Source organism: Spermophilus citellus (genome assembly GCF_964194105.1).
Source record: "Spermophilus citellus genome assembly, chromosome: 14".
Taxonomy (NCBI): domain Eukaryota; kingdom Metazoa; phylum Chordata; class Mammalia; order Rodentia; family Sciuridae; genus Spermophilus; species Spermophilus citellus.
Genome location: NC_138194.1, coordinates 28,270,695 through 28,287,840, shown reverse-complemented (window position 1 = coordinate 28,287,840; position 17,146 = coordinate 28,270,695). Strand labels below are relative to the sequence as shown.

General features: G+C 34.8%; 1 protein-coding gene across 1 annotated transcript in view; it reads right to left on the bottom strand.

Moving 5' to 3' along the window:
• The window catches only part of LOC308633242 (lipoxygenase homology domain-containing protein 1-like), a gene marked incomplete at its 5' end in the record, with an annotated part of 165,984 nt that overhangs the window by 61,957 nt on the left and 86,881 nt on the right, over window positions 1–17,146 (bottom strand). The window contains 3 exons of the mRNA XM_081265757.1: window positions 1,782–1,994; window positions 4,820–4,996; window positions 6,753–6,844. Coding sequence (XP_081121883.1) covers window positions 1,782–1,994; window positions 4,820–4,996; window positions 6,753–6,844 — 482 coding nt within the window. The remainder of the gene's footprint in view (window positions 1–1,781; window positions 1,995–4,819; window positions 4,997–6,752; window positions 6,845–17,146) is intronic.

Genomic DNA, 17,146 nt, shown 5'->3' with positions numbered 1-17,146 from the left:
GATAAACTGCAATGACAGAATATTTCCTAATTTCTATAAACTAAACTCTTGTCCATGAATAAGCATCCTGTTTGTGTGGGGTGTGTCTGTTGTATCACTTTGGTGCACTGATCATTTTGGTACACTGAGCTTATTTTTCCTACAACTCCTACATCTTTTTTCCCCCCTTTGTACTCATGCTTAGTAAGTTCCACCCATGTTGTTTTGAGTCTTGGGTTTTTTTATTTAAATTAACAACCTTACAATTGTCCCTAGTGAACTGCTTGCTGTTTGTTGCTAACTTGAATCTCTACTACATCAAAATGTATTAAAGTGATTTACTCCTACAGAATAAGAATTTTATGGTAACAGAAATAGAAACATTTGTTATAAGATCAGCATCAATTGATTTAAATGTGTGTTTGCCTGTAAGAAATGTTTTCAAATGTACAATGGCAAACACATTGGAACCAGTAATGCTTTCATTAAATTCAATTTATTACAATAAGCATTTTTGAGTAGCAACCAGGACTGAGGCACTGTTAGATTTTTCAAGTATAGTGATAGGAGTTTGCATTATCATATACGTTTGAATGCATCTTAAATCCCTGTGGAGAACATAAGCATGCTTTACCATTGCCTCTAAACATACGAAAATAGAGTAATTAAGAGGATTGTTATCATTCTATTTTCAACAGCAATGCCATTCCAGAGTCTAGTGATTCCTGGTCAGATACAGCAAAAGTGAAAAATGATATTTCCTCATTGTTATGCATGCATGTCTAGAGCAGTCTGTACCTTGCTCTTACTCTATTTTGTCCCTGAGTTATTGCACTTTACTTGCCCTGAACTACACCATTTTGAGTACATGTGCCCAGGGTAGAATGACTCTGTACCTTGTTGCATATAAATAACCACCATCTGTCCAGCAAAAGCCTACACTACAGAACCATAAATAAATTATTTGAGCTAATAAAAAATTACCACCTGTGAACTTATCAAATCAAATCAGGGGCACACCAACATATGGGCTTATTGGATCACATCAGAGCCACCAGACACATGGATTTACCAAACACACTAGGCTAATGAATGATGCAATCACATCCATCTAAGAGGTATAAAAGAAGGAACACTGAAGCACATCATAGAGACCACCCAGCATACATGTCATGAGATCACCAGGCAAGGAACTTCAGACTCTGTCCCAAGCTTCAGCTCAACATGACCCCCGCCCCCATTTGATGCTGATGAGTGATGTCCAGAGATACCTTCAGACTCTTTGCCTGGCAACAGTCACCAGTTTGTTGTGGATTCAAAATTTCTTCCATGGTGAAAGTATAGTGTTTCCAATGGTGGAAATCCAGGCACTAAAAGGAGCAGTAAGAATTCATTGTTGAACTGGGATTTTTCTAGAGCCTTGATTTGGAAAAAGCAGTTTGTGGTTGGACATCAGCAGCAAAGGCTGAAAGCTTGTTATAAATGTAGACATTCAGCTCCCATCTCAGTCTTTCAAAATCAGAATCTGCTTTCTAACACAACTCCCAGGTAATTTGTATGCAAACTATATTTCAGAAGCACTGTCCAGGGAGTCGGAATCTCTCTATTATTATACCAGGCATGTGACTGTCTCCCTACTTATTAAAAATGACAGTAAGAGGGATCACCACAATATAACATCCAATTTCCAAAATATCTGTAAGTAAAATGAAAAACCAAAACCCTCAGAAAGTGGTGTTTTTGTGTCTATTGCTGGCAAATGTCTTAAACATGTGCTGAGAAAAATAAGAGCAGATGCTTACTGTGCCATCACATCGACCATCCTTAATCCTCAGATACATCCGTGCATTTTTCACACTTTCAAACATGCAAATCCCAGAGCTGATTTTATGCACTTTCCAGTAGGATTTTTCAGACTGGTTTCCTGCTCCAGTGCAGGTCCCATCGGGTTGGAGACACAGGGCCTGGCACAGGCTTGTAGCAAGAAGAACCACAGCATTGTTGAGGAACACCCCCTTCAGAGCAACAAACAACAGAAAGGCAGTAAATTACAGGCTCAAATTGCACTGGAGAAATGGCTATGGAATCAATTCTCTCACAGAGGCTGCAGTGATCAGGATGTTACCAGAAGCTAAGTAGCTGAGAATGAGCAAAAGAAATAATGTAACTGCGAAACAGCTAAACAAAACTAAAGGAGGTCAATTTACTTCAACCATTATTGCAAGTTGAAGGCTGAGCATCAGATTTACAGAGATCTTTTTTAACAGGTAAAAACACACACATGCAAATATTTCCCTTAAGGAACTCACAGCATAGGAAACAAGTTCACCTGCACAAACCCAAAGAATGGACTGTGATAAATAAAATAGTGCAAAAAAAAATGAGACTTTTACTGATGGTCTTGCAAGATCAGGTGTCTGGATGAGCAGGAGCACCCAGAGTGATTATAATTAGCATTTTATTCCCTAGTGTGCAAGGCCTCTCTCTCCCCAGCATCCTCATTGGTTGAGTATTATGAGGTGTAGTCTTTCCAAAGGTTGCCCAGGATTTATTGTCTCCTATTGGGTTATTTAAAGAATTGCCCTAACTCCCTTTGTTCTCTTGTGGCTGGAAGGTCTTCTTGGGAGAAGTGCACTTGTGCTATTTATCTTTGTTGGTCAGGTCAGCCCTTTTTCCCCTCAGCTCCTGTTTGTTAAGGGGCTGTGAATCTGTCACTCATGTATTAACTGCTAGTAACCATTTGTTCTATTTCCCCATTGGCTGTTTTCTTTCAACATCCTCAGTAATTTTACATTCCACGCTAAATACTGTATTTTGAAAATGGATCATCAGACTTTTTATTTCTCACAATAGTCACCATTAGTAAATAATTTTAATATTACATCAACATTATTTTTATTAACACTGTATTAATGTAGAATAAAAAGACTATGCTGTAAGAGTACCTGAATTATGGAATGCATTCTATGAATAGTAATATGTACATAAGAAGAATGCATGAAAAGAGAGAGCAAACACAAATAAGGTATATTTCAGTAAATGCTATGCAATCATTAACTGAGGAGGAAGATATTAAAAGCTCTTGAAAGTTAACTAGAAATACACTAATTCCATATAGAAATGGTAAAAGACAAATCATAAGATGCAAATAAAAATAAACAAGGAAAAGTAATTCATCCTTATAAATTTTTAAAAAGCTGACACTAAATGTTTATTCCTCTAGAAAATTGTCAAAGATTTTTCTCTTTTGGAACCATACTCAACACAGAGGTCAATGAGATAGGTATTTGCCTATACTTCTGAAGGGAGTTGGGTAGTAAGAAATGTAATTTGTCAGCTCTTGGAGTGTCAAGCCTGATAGGAGTGCTTTATTTGCCTTGGGACCATGGTCTAGACATTTAGGGTGTAGAACTTTGGGTCACAAGGTATCGAGTGACCTTTAAGAGGCTGGAGACTGAGATCAGCCACCAGTCACAGAACTTCCTACATGATGAAACTCTAGTAAAGACTCTGGACACCATAGTTCAAGTGAGCTTCCCTGGATACACAATACTCTCTGTGTGTCATCACCTCAGTGTTGAGGAAGTAACCCTGACCTGACTCCATGGAGAAAGGACAACTAAAAGTTCCACTTTGCTGCTCTTTCTAGGCTCTGAACTATGAATCTCCTTATTTGGCAGATTTTAATCTATATCCTTCACTGTAATAAACTGTAACTGTGTGTTTAATCACTTTCAATGATGCTGTGGTTCCTTCCAGTGATTAATTAATTGTAGTGGTCTCAGGGAACCACACACATTGAGGCTGGCGTCAGAGGCAGGTGGTTGTATAGACCCTCTAATTTCATAGCTGGCATAACTTTCACAAGAGTAAGATACATACATTTCTGGGGGGAAAAGATTCAATATTATGTTCCCAGCAGCTTAAAAGTTTCATAGTCAAAACTTTAAATTCAATATTTAATTTTGTAAGCTAAGAAAATAAAAAATATGGTCAAAGGCATATGTCAAAGTATATATTATAATATCTCATGTAAGAGTGAAATGAAATATTAAATGTCTAATAATTTTAAAAGATGTATACATTTACAAAATCCTTATGTGTAAATATTATTAAATAATATGCTCTGAGTTAAAATTATGTTGTTTTAAGAAAAATAATAATGAGAGGTTATATAAAATATTTTAATGGCAAATACAGTTTGGTTTGTCATAATCCACCATTTACTAATTATACTATATAAGCCAAGACTCTTATTATCCCTGAAATTCTTTACCTTTACCTTAAAATACAGATAATAATATCTTCAATGTCTTTAGGATGATTAAGTGTAGTCTTGTTTGTGGTGCAACACTATTAAAGTTCTAGTAAAATAAGCAGTCTCATAAATTATAAGTAGTGTATTAATATGAAATCTTATTTTTTAAATAAATTTATAAACTCTGTAAAGAGACATAAACAGTAGGAAATTATCACATATGCATAATAATCAAAGTGTATTAATCCTAACAATCAGAAAAATTTAATATATACATTTCTTGACAACCAGATGCAAGATTTTCTAACTTTTTATTAAGAATCTCCACGTCCATAGTTTTAACCTCCAACATCAGCTGGACATAGGATGTTATTACCATCCCAGTTTCATTGCACCTGACGCCTTGATCACTATTTGCTTTTCAAAATCTGGTTAAACAGACTAGATATAGGCATCAATGCCACCTAGTGGAAAGAGACTTCATTACTGCGGTTATGACTCAATTCTCAAATTTTTTATTCAGTAAAGACAAGAAAGTAGGTACTTAGCCATATAAACTTTGATGACTTTCTTCCATTTTACCTTGACAAAAATCACAAATTCTTTTGAAAGGTTTGCATAGCCTCCTGAGGACTCATCAGCTATTTTTCCATGACGATCAAAAATCACCATGTGGCCAGGAACCGCTGCCGATGTAAGAAGTGAGCAGCGGCTGGGCTGATAAAGCACCCGCAGCTCACTGGAGGCTCCACCACAAGCCTAAAAGAAGATGGGAAAAAAAATTAAAACCCGGCTCTGAATTAGCAAGAGACAATTAAATTTAAAATGTCTTGACATTGCATGTACATACAGATCTACTTCATGATATGCAGTCCTTGTTCTATTTATAGAGTGTCATGCTTTTACAATTTAATTACTTTTATCCCTTGGTTTTATTGGCCTCATTGTCAGTGACTTCCTCCAAAAATTTCTTCTCTTGATTTCTCAGGACCCAAGGCAGATGTTGCATAACAATAAACAATAAGACTAGGAGCAGGAATAAGTTAATGAGACGTTAATGTGTATTTGACCATTGTTTAGTTTTCATTTAATCATTTGAGTTTTCCTAACTCAAGACTATTTGGAACCAAAACCTGAAAGAAACAAAAGTCTTATCTCATTTCCAGATTTTGCTTTCAAAACAGTAGATAAACTGAGGGGGTTATGTAACAGGGCATTCAAGGTTCAGGGCCTCTCCCTACAGTGTCCCAAGATGCTAGGGACAACCTCAGCAAAGTTTAATCCTGCATATGGCAGGGGAGTGACAGAGCTGTTTATCTTTTTTTATTAATATATCTTTTATTTGTTCTTATTAGTAGAGCTGTTTACCTTTAAGAAAATATGTGATGGTTTATGAGTATATCATAGTGACCAGCATATAAAGGATGACACCAGATACTCCAAGGCCACATGATAGGTAAAATCTTTTGTGGAAAAAAATATAACTTTCATAATAACTAAGATAGAATCTCCCACCAACCTAGTGCAACCTAGTGGGATAGAGGCTTCGATTTAACTTTATTTTAGAAAATTATAATAATGGAACACGTCTTCAAATCTCAGTTCAACTGTATAGATTCCAAACCTATTACCTTCATATTTATTAAGCATTTACTATGGCCTTTGTAATAGGACATATGTACTATGAAGTACAATATAAGATACTATGCTAAGTCCAAAGCAGAGGAGTAATTCCTTTATGGAGAACATCTGAATGATCAATGCCAGTCTAAATTGCAGAGCTACAAATTACATTAGTATTTTCCCTTAAATTAAATAACATGTTATGAGCTCAAATCATTATGTTAAATTGTATAACCTTATGTGAGGAAGTTGTAGCTTGAGTCAGATCGCCTGTGTTCAATTCCTGCAGCCACCCTTATTATCTTGTGAGCAACTCAATCTTTCTATATATCATGTGCTGCTTCTGTTAAACAGTGATAAGAGTGGATTCTCTCATGGGGCAGATTTTAGGTTTAAATGTTATAATACATAATAAGAATTAGAAGAGTGCATATCAATTATCCTCCAGTTTCATTTTTCAAGATAAATAATAAGCATTCATTTTAAAGACAATTTTATATATTAAAAGCTACATTTCATACTAGACTAAGCAATACAAACCATAACTAGGCAAGATTATTTCTTTCTTTCCTGATAATATGTTCCCTAAAGGGGCCATTGAGAAGTCAGAAGTCCTTTGGAAAGCTCATTAAAAGTTTCAATGTTACTAGAGAATCGGTATACTTCTTCTAGTTTAAATTTCATTTGCTAGAAAGTAGGATCATTTATGCACCAGAATCTCAAAAATAAATGAAACAAAAGACAGAAAATTGTAAAGAGCACAAGTATCAGCCAAAGTAAAATATAATTTGATGATTGTATAAAAGTATTGTATAGAAAAATATATCCTATGCAGATACAATTCTATTTATATATGTCAAAGAGAAAAGTTACTACTCACCACTCCCCTGACAAAGCCATTGTCAATACCAAGAGAAAGATGCCTCATCTCATGACTTTGGAAAATGCATATATTTCCTTTATTGAAAATAACATCAAAGAGTCCTAGAAAACATTTTTAAATGTTAGCAAGTAATCAAATTCTCCTAACAATACATTTTATATCTTTCAATAAAATATTTGTAATTAGGGGGCTGGGGATGTGGCTCAAGCGGTAGTGCGCTCCCCTGGCATGTGTGCGGCCCGGGTTCGATCCTCAGCACCACATGCCAACAAAGATGTTGTGTCTGCCGAAAACTAAAAAAAAAAAATAAATATTAAAAAAATTCTCTCTCTTTCTCTCTTAAAAAAAAATATTTGTAATTAGTGAAAGGTAAAATGCCTCTGGTATAGTATGTTTCGTTTGTGAAAATTCATAATACAATATATTACTTTTTCTGCATAGGCATATTTGCATCATTCCTTGAGCCAGGACTTATTGCATTTCCTAACGAGTTGCTGAAGTTTGTGTTGTATGTGTGTTTATACACACTAAATATACACACGTGTATTTATATAAAATACATAATATGAAATATGTAACATACATTAGATAGTATCTGTTGAATGATGTCATTTTGGTTTTCTAAAATGAACCTATTTTTCCTTTCTTACCACTGTCAACATAGCCCATTTTGTATTAACTCAAAATTGTAAGCTAATCAATATCAAGTAAAGGAAGATTATGGGAGTTATTCACTAATTTAGGCTCCCCAAATCCCAATTTCTAACTTAGAATTATGCATATGTTTTCATATATATATGCATATATATATATATATACACACACATACACATACATATATATATAAACATGCATATATAAAATTAGGTGGCTTATATATATATACATATATATTCATCTAGTATTAAGAAATGTAATGAATAAATTCTACCTTTATATTTTTATTCCAGTTAATTACATGGGCAAACACTTTTTTTTTTTTTTAAAGAGAGAGTGAGAGAGGAGAGAGAGAGAGAGAGAGAGAGAGAGAGAGAGAGAATTTTTAATATTTATTTTTTAGTTCTCGGCAGACACAACATCTTTGTTGGTATGTGGTGCTGAGGATCGAACCCGGGCCGCACGCATGCCAGGCGAGCGCGCTACCGCCTGAGCCACATCCCCAGCCCAATGGGCAAACACTTTTAAGAGCAAAGTCTGATGCAGAGGGTGACTACAGAATTCCAAATTTTAAAAAGATTCCACTACATATTTAAATAATCTTCTACTCATTTAACATCATATTTCTAAAAGTGAAAGGTTTGAAGATTAGTTCAACATATTACTCCAAATGGAAAGCTTTTGGCCTAATTAATCTCTAATTTATTTTTGTCTACCTAATAAAATACATCTTAATGGTTAAGAATTAAGGACCTTGGCAAAACTAAACAGTGGTGATAAGCAATTATAGATAATGCTGGGGGGTCAGGGTGTTATTGAAATGAGCCGAAAACTAAGAGGCAAGAATTCGGACTTTGAGGCTGACACTGACTCATTAAATAACCTTGGGCAAATCGCTTTGTATCTCTCTGTCTTCATTTTCTCATTAATAAAATCAAAGCAGTAATTCCCAAAGGGATGTTATTCAGACTATGCTCTAATCATGTTAACTAATGAGTTGATGGAAATATTTGAAAACTAAGGAACTATTAGTACAAATGTGCTAACTATAATTTTCACGGTTTAATTCAATTGTCAATTTGACCTAATGATTTTATAAATACCAGAATATAAATCCATAAAAATTCTAAAGGCATTATTTTTATCTGTTTCTAAAAATTATTACAATTATTTTATTTATTTTTGTGTTTTAACAGTTTTATTTAGACATATTTTACATATGAAACAATTTACCCATTAATCCAATGATGTTTAGTATGTTTGCAATCTGGGGATATAGCCCAGGGTTAGAGCACTTGTCTACCACATGCAAAGCTCTGGCTTTGATCCCCAGCATCAAGAAAAAAAAAGAAAAAAAAACATTGCAGATGTGGCAGCACACACCTGTAATCCCAGCAGCTGGGGAGACTGAGGTAGGAGAATTTTGAGAATCAGCAAAAGCAAGACACTAAGCAACTCAGTGAGACTCTGTCTCTAAATAAAATACAAAATAGGGCTGGGGATGTGGCTCAGTGGTTGAATGCCCCTGAGTTCAATCCCCAGTACAACAAATAAACACACAATATTGACAATGCTGTGCAGTCATTTCCACAACCAATTTTAGAACATTTTCATCTCAGAAAGAAACTCAGCATCGTTAGCTGTCACTCCAATTTGTCTTCCCCTCTTCTCCCTTCCTATCCTTTCTCCTCAAACCCTATCACCAGGCAATTACTCACCTGCTGTCTCCATAGATTTGCCTATTCAAGACATATTATTTTTCCTCCTAACTGTGATTGTGTATCTTTGACAACATTTCTCTATCCTCTACTCCTCTCTAACCATCCCAGCCTCTGATAACCACCATTCTAATCTGTCCTTGTCTCTCTAAGGGATCAGCTCTTTTAAACTCCACCTTAGTCTTTCTGTTCCAGGTTTATTTCACAGAACATAATGTTCTACAGGTACTATTTTTAATATCCTGAAGAACCTCAATGCTGTTTTTCTTGGTGCTGAACTAGTTTACATTCCCAACAGTGAATAAGGGTTCCCTTTTCTCCACATCTTTACCAACACTTGTCCTTTTGTCTATATAATAATAGCCGTTTTGCATTTATCTGATTAGTAATATTGAGTGTCCTTTTGTATGCCTTTTGGCCATTAGCATGTCTTCATTAGAGTGGTGTCTATTCATGACTCTTGAACACCTATTTATATTTGTTTTTCTTATCTTGTTATTGAGTTCCCTCAATGTTTTGCATATTAGCTCCTTATCAGATATGTAGCTTGCAAATATTTTCTCCCATTCTGTAGGTTGTCTCTTTGTTTTCTTTGCTATGCAGGAGCTTTATAGTTTAATGTAATCTTGTATATTTTTATTTTTGTCTTTGTTTTTGAGGTCATATTCAAAAATATCATTGCCCAGACCAGGGCCTCAGAGATTTTCAGGTGCATGTTGTTTAATTTCTGTGTATTTGTAAAGTTCCTGAAGTTCGCCCCGTTTTATTTTTATACCATAATAGTCAGAAAAGATACTTGAATTGATTTTTAACTTCTCAAATTTGTTAAGATTTCTTTTGTGGACCCACATATATCCTAGAAACTGTGCAATAAAAAAGAATTTGTATTCTGCAGCTGTTGGATAGAATGCTCTATAAATGTCTGTTAGGCCCATTTGGTCTAGAATTCAATTTAAATCTGGAGTGTCTTGGTTGGCTTTCTGTCTCAATGATCTGAACATTGCTTTCATGAGATGTTGAAGCCCACTATTATTACTGTATTGGAATTTATCTCTCCCTTAGAACTAATAATATTTGCTTTATATATTTGGGACCTCCAGTTTTGGATACATATAATCATGTGTCACATATCCACAGGGATACATTCCTCAAAAATGTGTTCTTAGGTGATACTGTCATTTAACAAACAAGAAAATACAATTCTATAAATCCAGATGGTCTAGGTCAATTGCTCAACATGAGCTCTTGATACAATCAATAAATACAATAAAACTAGATGTATGACTAGTACCAGCATAACATAGCATTCAGCTTTATAGTAAAATCATTTTTATATAAGCACAAGGAATACATTCTAAAATAAGAATAGAAGTATAGAAAATACATAAACTAGTAACATGAACAAGGATTATGTACCATACATAATTGGATCTGTTTTTATATGACTAGTAACATAGTAGATTTGTTTGCAGTATCACCATAAACACATAAATTAGGCATTGTGCAAAGATGTTACCAGAGTTCTAGTAGCTACAAGATTAGCAAGAGATAAGAAGTTTTCAGCTCTTTTATAATATTCAGGGACCACCACTGTATATGTTACCTGACATTTACCAAAATGTCACTATGTGGGACATGCCTGTATTTACAATTGTTATCTCCTTGTTGAATTAACCCTTTTATTGTCATATAATGACCTTGTCACTTTACAGTTTTTGTACTTTAAATTTAATTTATCAGATGTAAGTATCACTACTACTGTGCACTTTTGGTTTCCATTTACACAGAATATCTTATTTTATCTCTTCATTTTCAGTATGTGTATTCTTACAGGTGAAATGAGTCTTTTGTAGGTAGCAAAGAGTTGGATATTGTTTGTTTTTGTTTTTTCCATTCAGCCACTCTGTGTGTATTACGCTGTCGATCTGAAATATCCCCAAAAGTTCATGTGTTGGAAGGGTTGTCCCCAGTATGGCAAGGGTTAGAGATGAGACATTTAGGCAACAATTAGGGTGCTGACCTCATTAATGGATAATCCATTTGCTGGATTAACTGGATGGGCTGAATGAACGATTGGCTAGTGGTACTTAGATGGAGGTCATTAAGTATTACTAGTTGCAGATTTATTTCTCTCCCTCTATCCTCCACCTGTCTGCCCCTCCCTGTTCCCATGAGCAGAACAGCTGTCCTCTCCATGCCCTTCCATGATGTTGTTCCTGCCTTGGAGCCAGCTGACCATGAACTGAACTCTCTGAAACCTTAACTACTGTTGAGGGGGAAAAAAATTAAGCATCTCTATTTTGAGAAATTCAACACAGTAGAAAATGTCCTTGCATGTGGAAGCTTAAAATAGTGACTCTTAATTAAAAATATATTTTAGGAATAGAATCTTTTCCAGTAAAATTATAATCAAGTCAGCGTGATAGATGAGAGCTTCAGGAAATTAAAGTATTTTCAATAGAGAAAAAAATACACTATTTTTGAGGAATTCTACAACAATTATCTGAGCCTCTGGAGTTCCATGGAGTACAAGGAAAAAGTATGATAAGGGAAAAAGCACTACTATGTGAATGAAAGAATTAAAATTAAGCTGAAAACATTTGAACAATCAGCAGCCATTTGAAAGATTCTATAAACTTAAGCAGATACCCCTAAAAATACAGTTCCCATTGACCCCTCTATGGGAAGTGAGTGAACCTTCTGTACCTTTCCCTCAAGTTCTAAGTAAGCCTCCCCCACTTTTTTGGTTATGTCAAACAAAAAGAAAAAGAAAAAAGTTCTTTCGTTCTCTACTCTTCTTCTATATGCCTCAAGTCTGACTTCCACTTACTGCCAGTGTTTCTACTCTACTTCAAATCCCTCCAAAGCTATCTCCCACTACCAGGAGGGAATAAGGGAAGTGGCTTGTAGATATAGGACTGGCTTTCTTTCCAGAGCCTTTCATGGGTAAGAATGAAAGAGAAATTATGGAAGAGCTAAGGTTTAAGTTATCAAATGCGGCACACTGCTTGGGGCTACTAGCAGAATGAATGGTTTTAACAGGGGATGATATGGTTGTAGTGGTGGCATAATACATGAAGTTTTTTAAGGCTTCTAAGGTAAAAATGAGATTAAACACTTAACTGTTCCAAGCACAGTCAGCACACAATAACTTGAAGTGAACATTTCTATTATGCAACCTTAAGTTGGGAATTTCAGCAGTTAGTGATACAAACAACCATGATTTACTACAGATTAATAAAGGTGTTCCCTGTCTTAAACTACATACTAAAAACCAAAGAGTTTCAGGATATGTTCTAAAAGAATTTGGATGTATTTATGAGACATCCATAATCCTTTTCTCTTTCGCTAAGATTTCCGTCTGTATCCAGAGACGCAAGTTCTCAGTAAAAGCGGGCTGCACTGACTATGTGCTCCAGTCCAGATCCCATTCATTTCCAACTTAAAACAAAGATGGTTCTTCACAATCCTCTCAGAAAATAGAATGGTAAAGCCAATGGCCTCTTGATTTCATAGAATTTCAGGGACAAATTTATATTGTTATATCGTGTGCATATATGATTATATAAAAACGAATGTCACTATTAAATACAATTATAATTCACCAATAAAGATTAATATAAGTAATAAGAGCTGGACAGAAGACAAAGTAACCACTCTATAGTTAGTGCTACACATTAAATAATGACACTCTTTCATATCTATTATTAGGCCAAAGTACCAGAGGATCAGACAAAGAAAAGAATTACTGCTAATCATCGCCACATAGTCCTGAGAAACATGACTTAAAAATTGTGTTGTTCAACCACTAGCAACAGAAAAAAAGTAGAATAATTCTATCTGTACTGAGTACATGGCTAAGGAAACCAAAGAAAATCCAGAGATGGTAATTTCTAGAGCTGGTTATGTTTTTCTTTTTTAAGGGGAATTAGGAAATAACCAGCCCAAGAACATTTTCTTAAAGTTGCAGCACAAAGGGGAAAAGTTATTATCCTCTTTGACATACTCTGTAAATTATTTACTAAAACAGCAATGAAAATTTTTAAATAAGTTCTTCTTGAAAGCTTTAAGAGTCAAGAAGCTATATCCACCATGAAATAGTTCTCTTTAAATTCTCACTTTATTTTAATTGAAACTGAAACTGAAAATTTTCAAAGATGCATTAACCTGTAGAATTGATCATCCCACCAGGACACTAGTGAGAGTGAAGGGGGACGCCAGGCAGATGGAAAACTGAGTCACAACAGAGTATATGGTCACTTTAACTAGAGTTACACTTTATGAAAAAATAAAACCTAGTCTCACTTTTTAAAATTAGAGAATAAGTTACATTTATATGTTTCAAGTTTGTATGAGAATAAAATTCAATGCATTTATTATTATTCTTTTGGCCCTACTGGTAAGGGTATACTAAGGTGAAGATACTCATACACAACAGAAGAGATTGAAATTTATATAACTTCTGGAAAGAGATGTGGTAATATGTACAGAGACTTAAAATACTCTTTATCTTTAATCTGGTAATTCTATTCTTCTGGAATTTTTTTTACAAAAATAATCTAATAGCATAGAAACATGAGCAGTGATGGAACATATAGGTATGTTTATCAAAATAAGAAGCATCTTATCCACAGGATATTCACTCTGGTATATTCATATATGTACAGAGACAGTATAACCAATATGTTACTATAATTAATGACAGTGCAGTAAGGTAGTAAGCTATAAGGTAATTATATAACTAGACCAATGCCTGATACACAGTAGCACATTAATAAATACTGGATAAACATAAAAAATAGACCTTTCTATATATTTTCAGATAAATTTGATTTATATTAGAGAAAGTGTCTATTTACCACCAAAATAGTCTAGTATCTAGCAAAGAAACACCTACAAATAGTGCTATCAAGAAAATGTAGGTACCTATGTACAGGGGGAAGAAATGCATGTGGGAGTGGGTACATATGTATGTATGTATGAATAAATAGATACAGGACCTATAAGTTCCTCCCTGAAAACATTGTACTGCTTTTGTGTTAGAAAATTAATAAATATACAAATTCATAGCAACTACAAATGTGAATAGTATCCCTACTGTTGTACAAAGCACAATGGCTCATTATTATGTTTTTTTAATTGTGGTAAAATAATATAAAATAAAAATTTTCTTTTTTTAAAGTATACACCTCAGTAGCAACGGAGTAATTTTTCAGTGTTGGGCAACTACCACTATCTAGTACCAGAACATTTTAATCACCTCAAAGAAAACACTGCACCCATTAAGCAATCATTACCCATTCCCTGTTCCCCATTCTCCAGCAACCAGGATTCTGCTTTCTTTGAATTTATATCTCCTGGATTTCATATGAATGGAATTAGCTGTGACTTTTTGTGTCTAGCTTCTTCCACTCAACACAATGTTTTGATGGCCCACCATGTTATAACATGCATCAGTTCTTCATTCCCTTTTGTGCTAAATGCACCACTTTGTTTATTCATTCATTGGTTGATGGATGTTGTTTCCATTTTTCTCACTATTGTGAATAGTGCTGTCATGGACATTTGTATAATTACTTTTGTTTTCTATTCTCTTGGGCATATACCTACGAATAAATTGCTAAATCACAAAATAATTCTAATTCCATGAAAGTATTTTCCAAATCTGCTAAATAATTTTCACACTTCTACCGGCAACTCAAAAAGATTTCAATTTTTCTCCACATTCTTACCAGATCCTTGCAATTTTTCATTATTTGTATCATAGCCATCCAAGTGGAGGTAAAACAGTATATCATTTTGGTTTTAATTTGTATTTCCATGAGGACTAATGAAACTGAACAGTTTTTCATGTATTTGTTGTCTATTTATGTATCTTTCTTTGGATCATTGTCTACACAAGTGCCTTATTCATTTTTTAATTGTTTGCCTTTTGTTGTTCAGTTATAAGAGTTTTAATATATTCTGGATATAGACTTTTATGAGATATATGATTTGCAAATATATTCTCCTCTTTTTCGGGTTATCTTTCATCTCTTGTAATATCCTTTGAAGCAAAACCATTTTTAACTTGATGTTCAATTTATCTGGGGTTTTTTTCTTTCTTTTTTTTTTTTAATTTTTTTTTTTATTGGTTGTTCACAACATTACAAAGCTCTTGACATAACATACTTCATACATTGGACTGAAGTGGGTTATGAACCCCCAATTTTACCCCAAATGCAGATTGCAGAGTCACATCGGTTACACTTCCACAATTTTACATAATGTCCTATTGGTCATTGTTGTATTCTGCTACCTTTCCTTTCCCCTACTATCCCCCCTCCCCTCCCCTCCCAACTTCTCTCTCTACCCCATCTACTGTAATTCATTTCTCTCCTTGTTTATTTTCCCATTCCCTCACAACCTCTTGTATGTAATTTTGTATAGCAATGAGGGTCTCCCTTCATTTCCATGCAATTTCCCTTTTCTCACCCTTTCCCTCCCATCTCATGTCTCTGTTTAATGTTAATCTTTTCTTCCTACTCTTCCTCCCTGCTCTGTTCATAGTTGCTCTCATTATATCAAAGAAGACATTTGGTATTTGTTTTTTAGGGATTGGCTAGCTTCACTAAGCATAATCTGCTCTAGTGCCATCCATTTCCCTGCAAATTCTATGATTTTGTCATTTTTTATTGCTGCATAGTACTCCATTGTGTATAGATGCCACATTTTTTTTATCCATTCATCTACTGAGGGGCATCTGGGTTGGTTCCACAGTCTAGCAATTGTGAATTGTGCTGCTATGAACATCGATGTGGCAGTATCCTTGTAGCATGCTCTTTTAAGGTCTTCAGGGAATAGTCCAAGAAGGGCAATAGCAGGGTCAAATGGTGGTTCCATTCCCATCTTTCCCAGGAATCTCCAAACTGCTTTCCAAATTGGCCACACCAATTTGCAGTCCCACCAGCAATGTACAAGTGTACCCTTTTCTCCACAACCTCTCCAGCACTTGTTGTTGTTTGACTTCATAGTGGCTGCCAATCTTACTGGAGTGAAATGGTATCTTAGGGTGGTTTTGATTTGCATTTCTCTGACTGCTAGAGATGGTGAGCATTTTTTCATGTACTTATTGATTGATTGTATATCCTCCTCTGAGAAGTGTCTGTTCAGGTCCTTGGCCCATTTGTTGATTGGGTTATTTGTTATCTTATTGTCTAATTTTTTGAGTTCTTTGTATACTCTGGATATTAGGGCTCTATCTGAAGTGTGAGGAGTAAATATTTGTTCCCAGGATGTAGGCTCCCTGTTTACCTCTCTTATTGTTTCTCTTGCTGAGAAAAAACTTTTAAGTTTAATTAAGTCCCATTTGTTGATTCTTGTTGTTAACTCTTGTGCTATGGGTGTCCTAACAAAAGAGGTGAAAGATTTATATAATGAAAACTACAGAACCCTAAAGAGAGAAGTTGATGAAGATCTTAGAAGATGGAAAAACATACCCTGTTCATGGATAGGCAGAACTAACATCATCAAAATGGCGATATTACCAAAAGTTCTCTATAGGTTTAATGCAATGCCAATCAAAATCCCAACGGCATATCTTGTAGAAATTGACAAAGCAATCATGAAATTCATATGGAAAAATAAAAGACCCAGAATAGCAAAAGCAATTTTAAACAGGAAGTGTGAATCAGGCGGTATAGCAATACCAGATTTCAAACTATATTACAAAGCAATAGTGACAAAAACAGCATGGTACTGGTACCAAAACAGGCGGGTGGACCAATGGTATAGAATAGAGGACACAGAGACTAATCCACAAAGTTACAACTATCTTATATTTGATAAAGGGGCTAAAAGCATGCAATGGAGGAAGGATAGCATCTTCAACAAATGGTGTTGGGAAAACTGGAAATCCATATGCAACAAAATGAAACTGAACCCCTTTCTCTCGCCATGCACAAAAGTTAACTCAAAATGGATCAAGGAACTTGATATCAAACCAGAGACTCTGCATCTGATAGAAGACAAAGTTGGATCCGATCTACA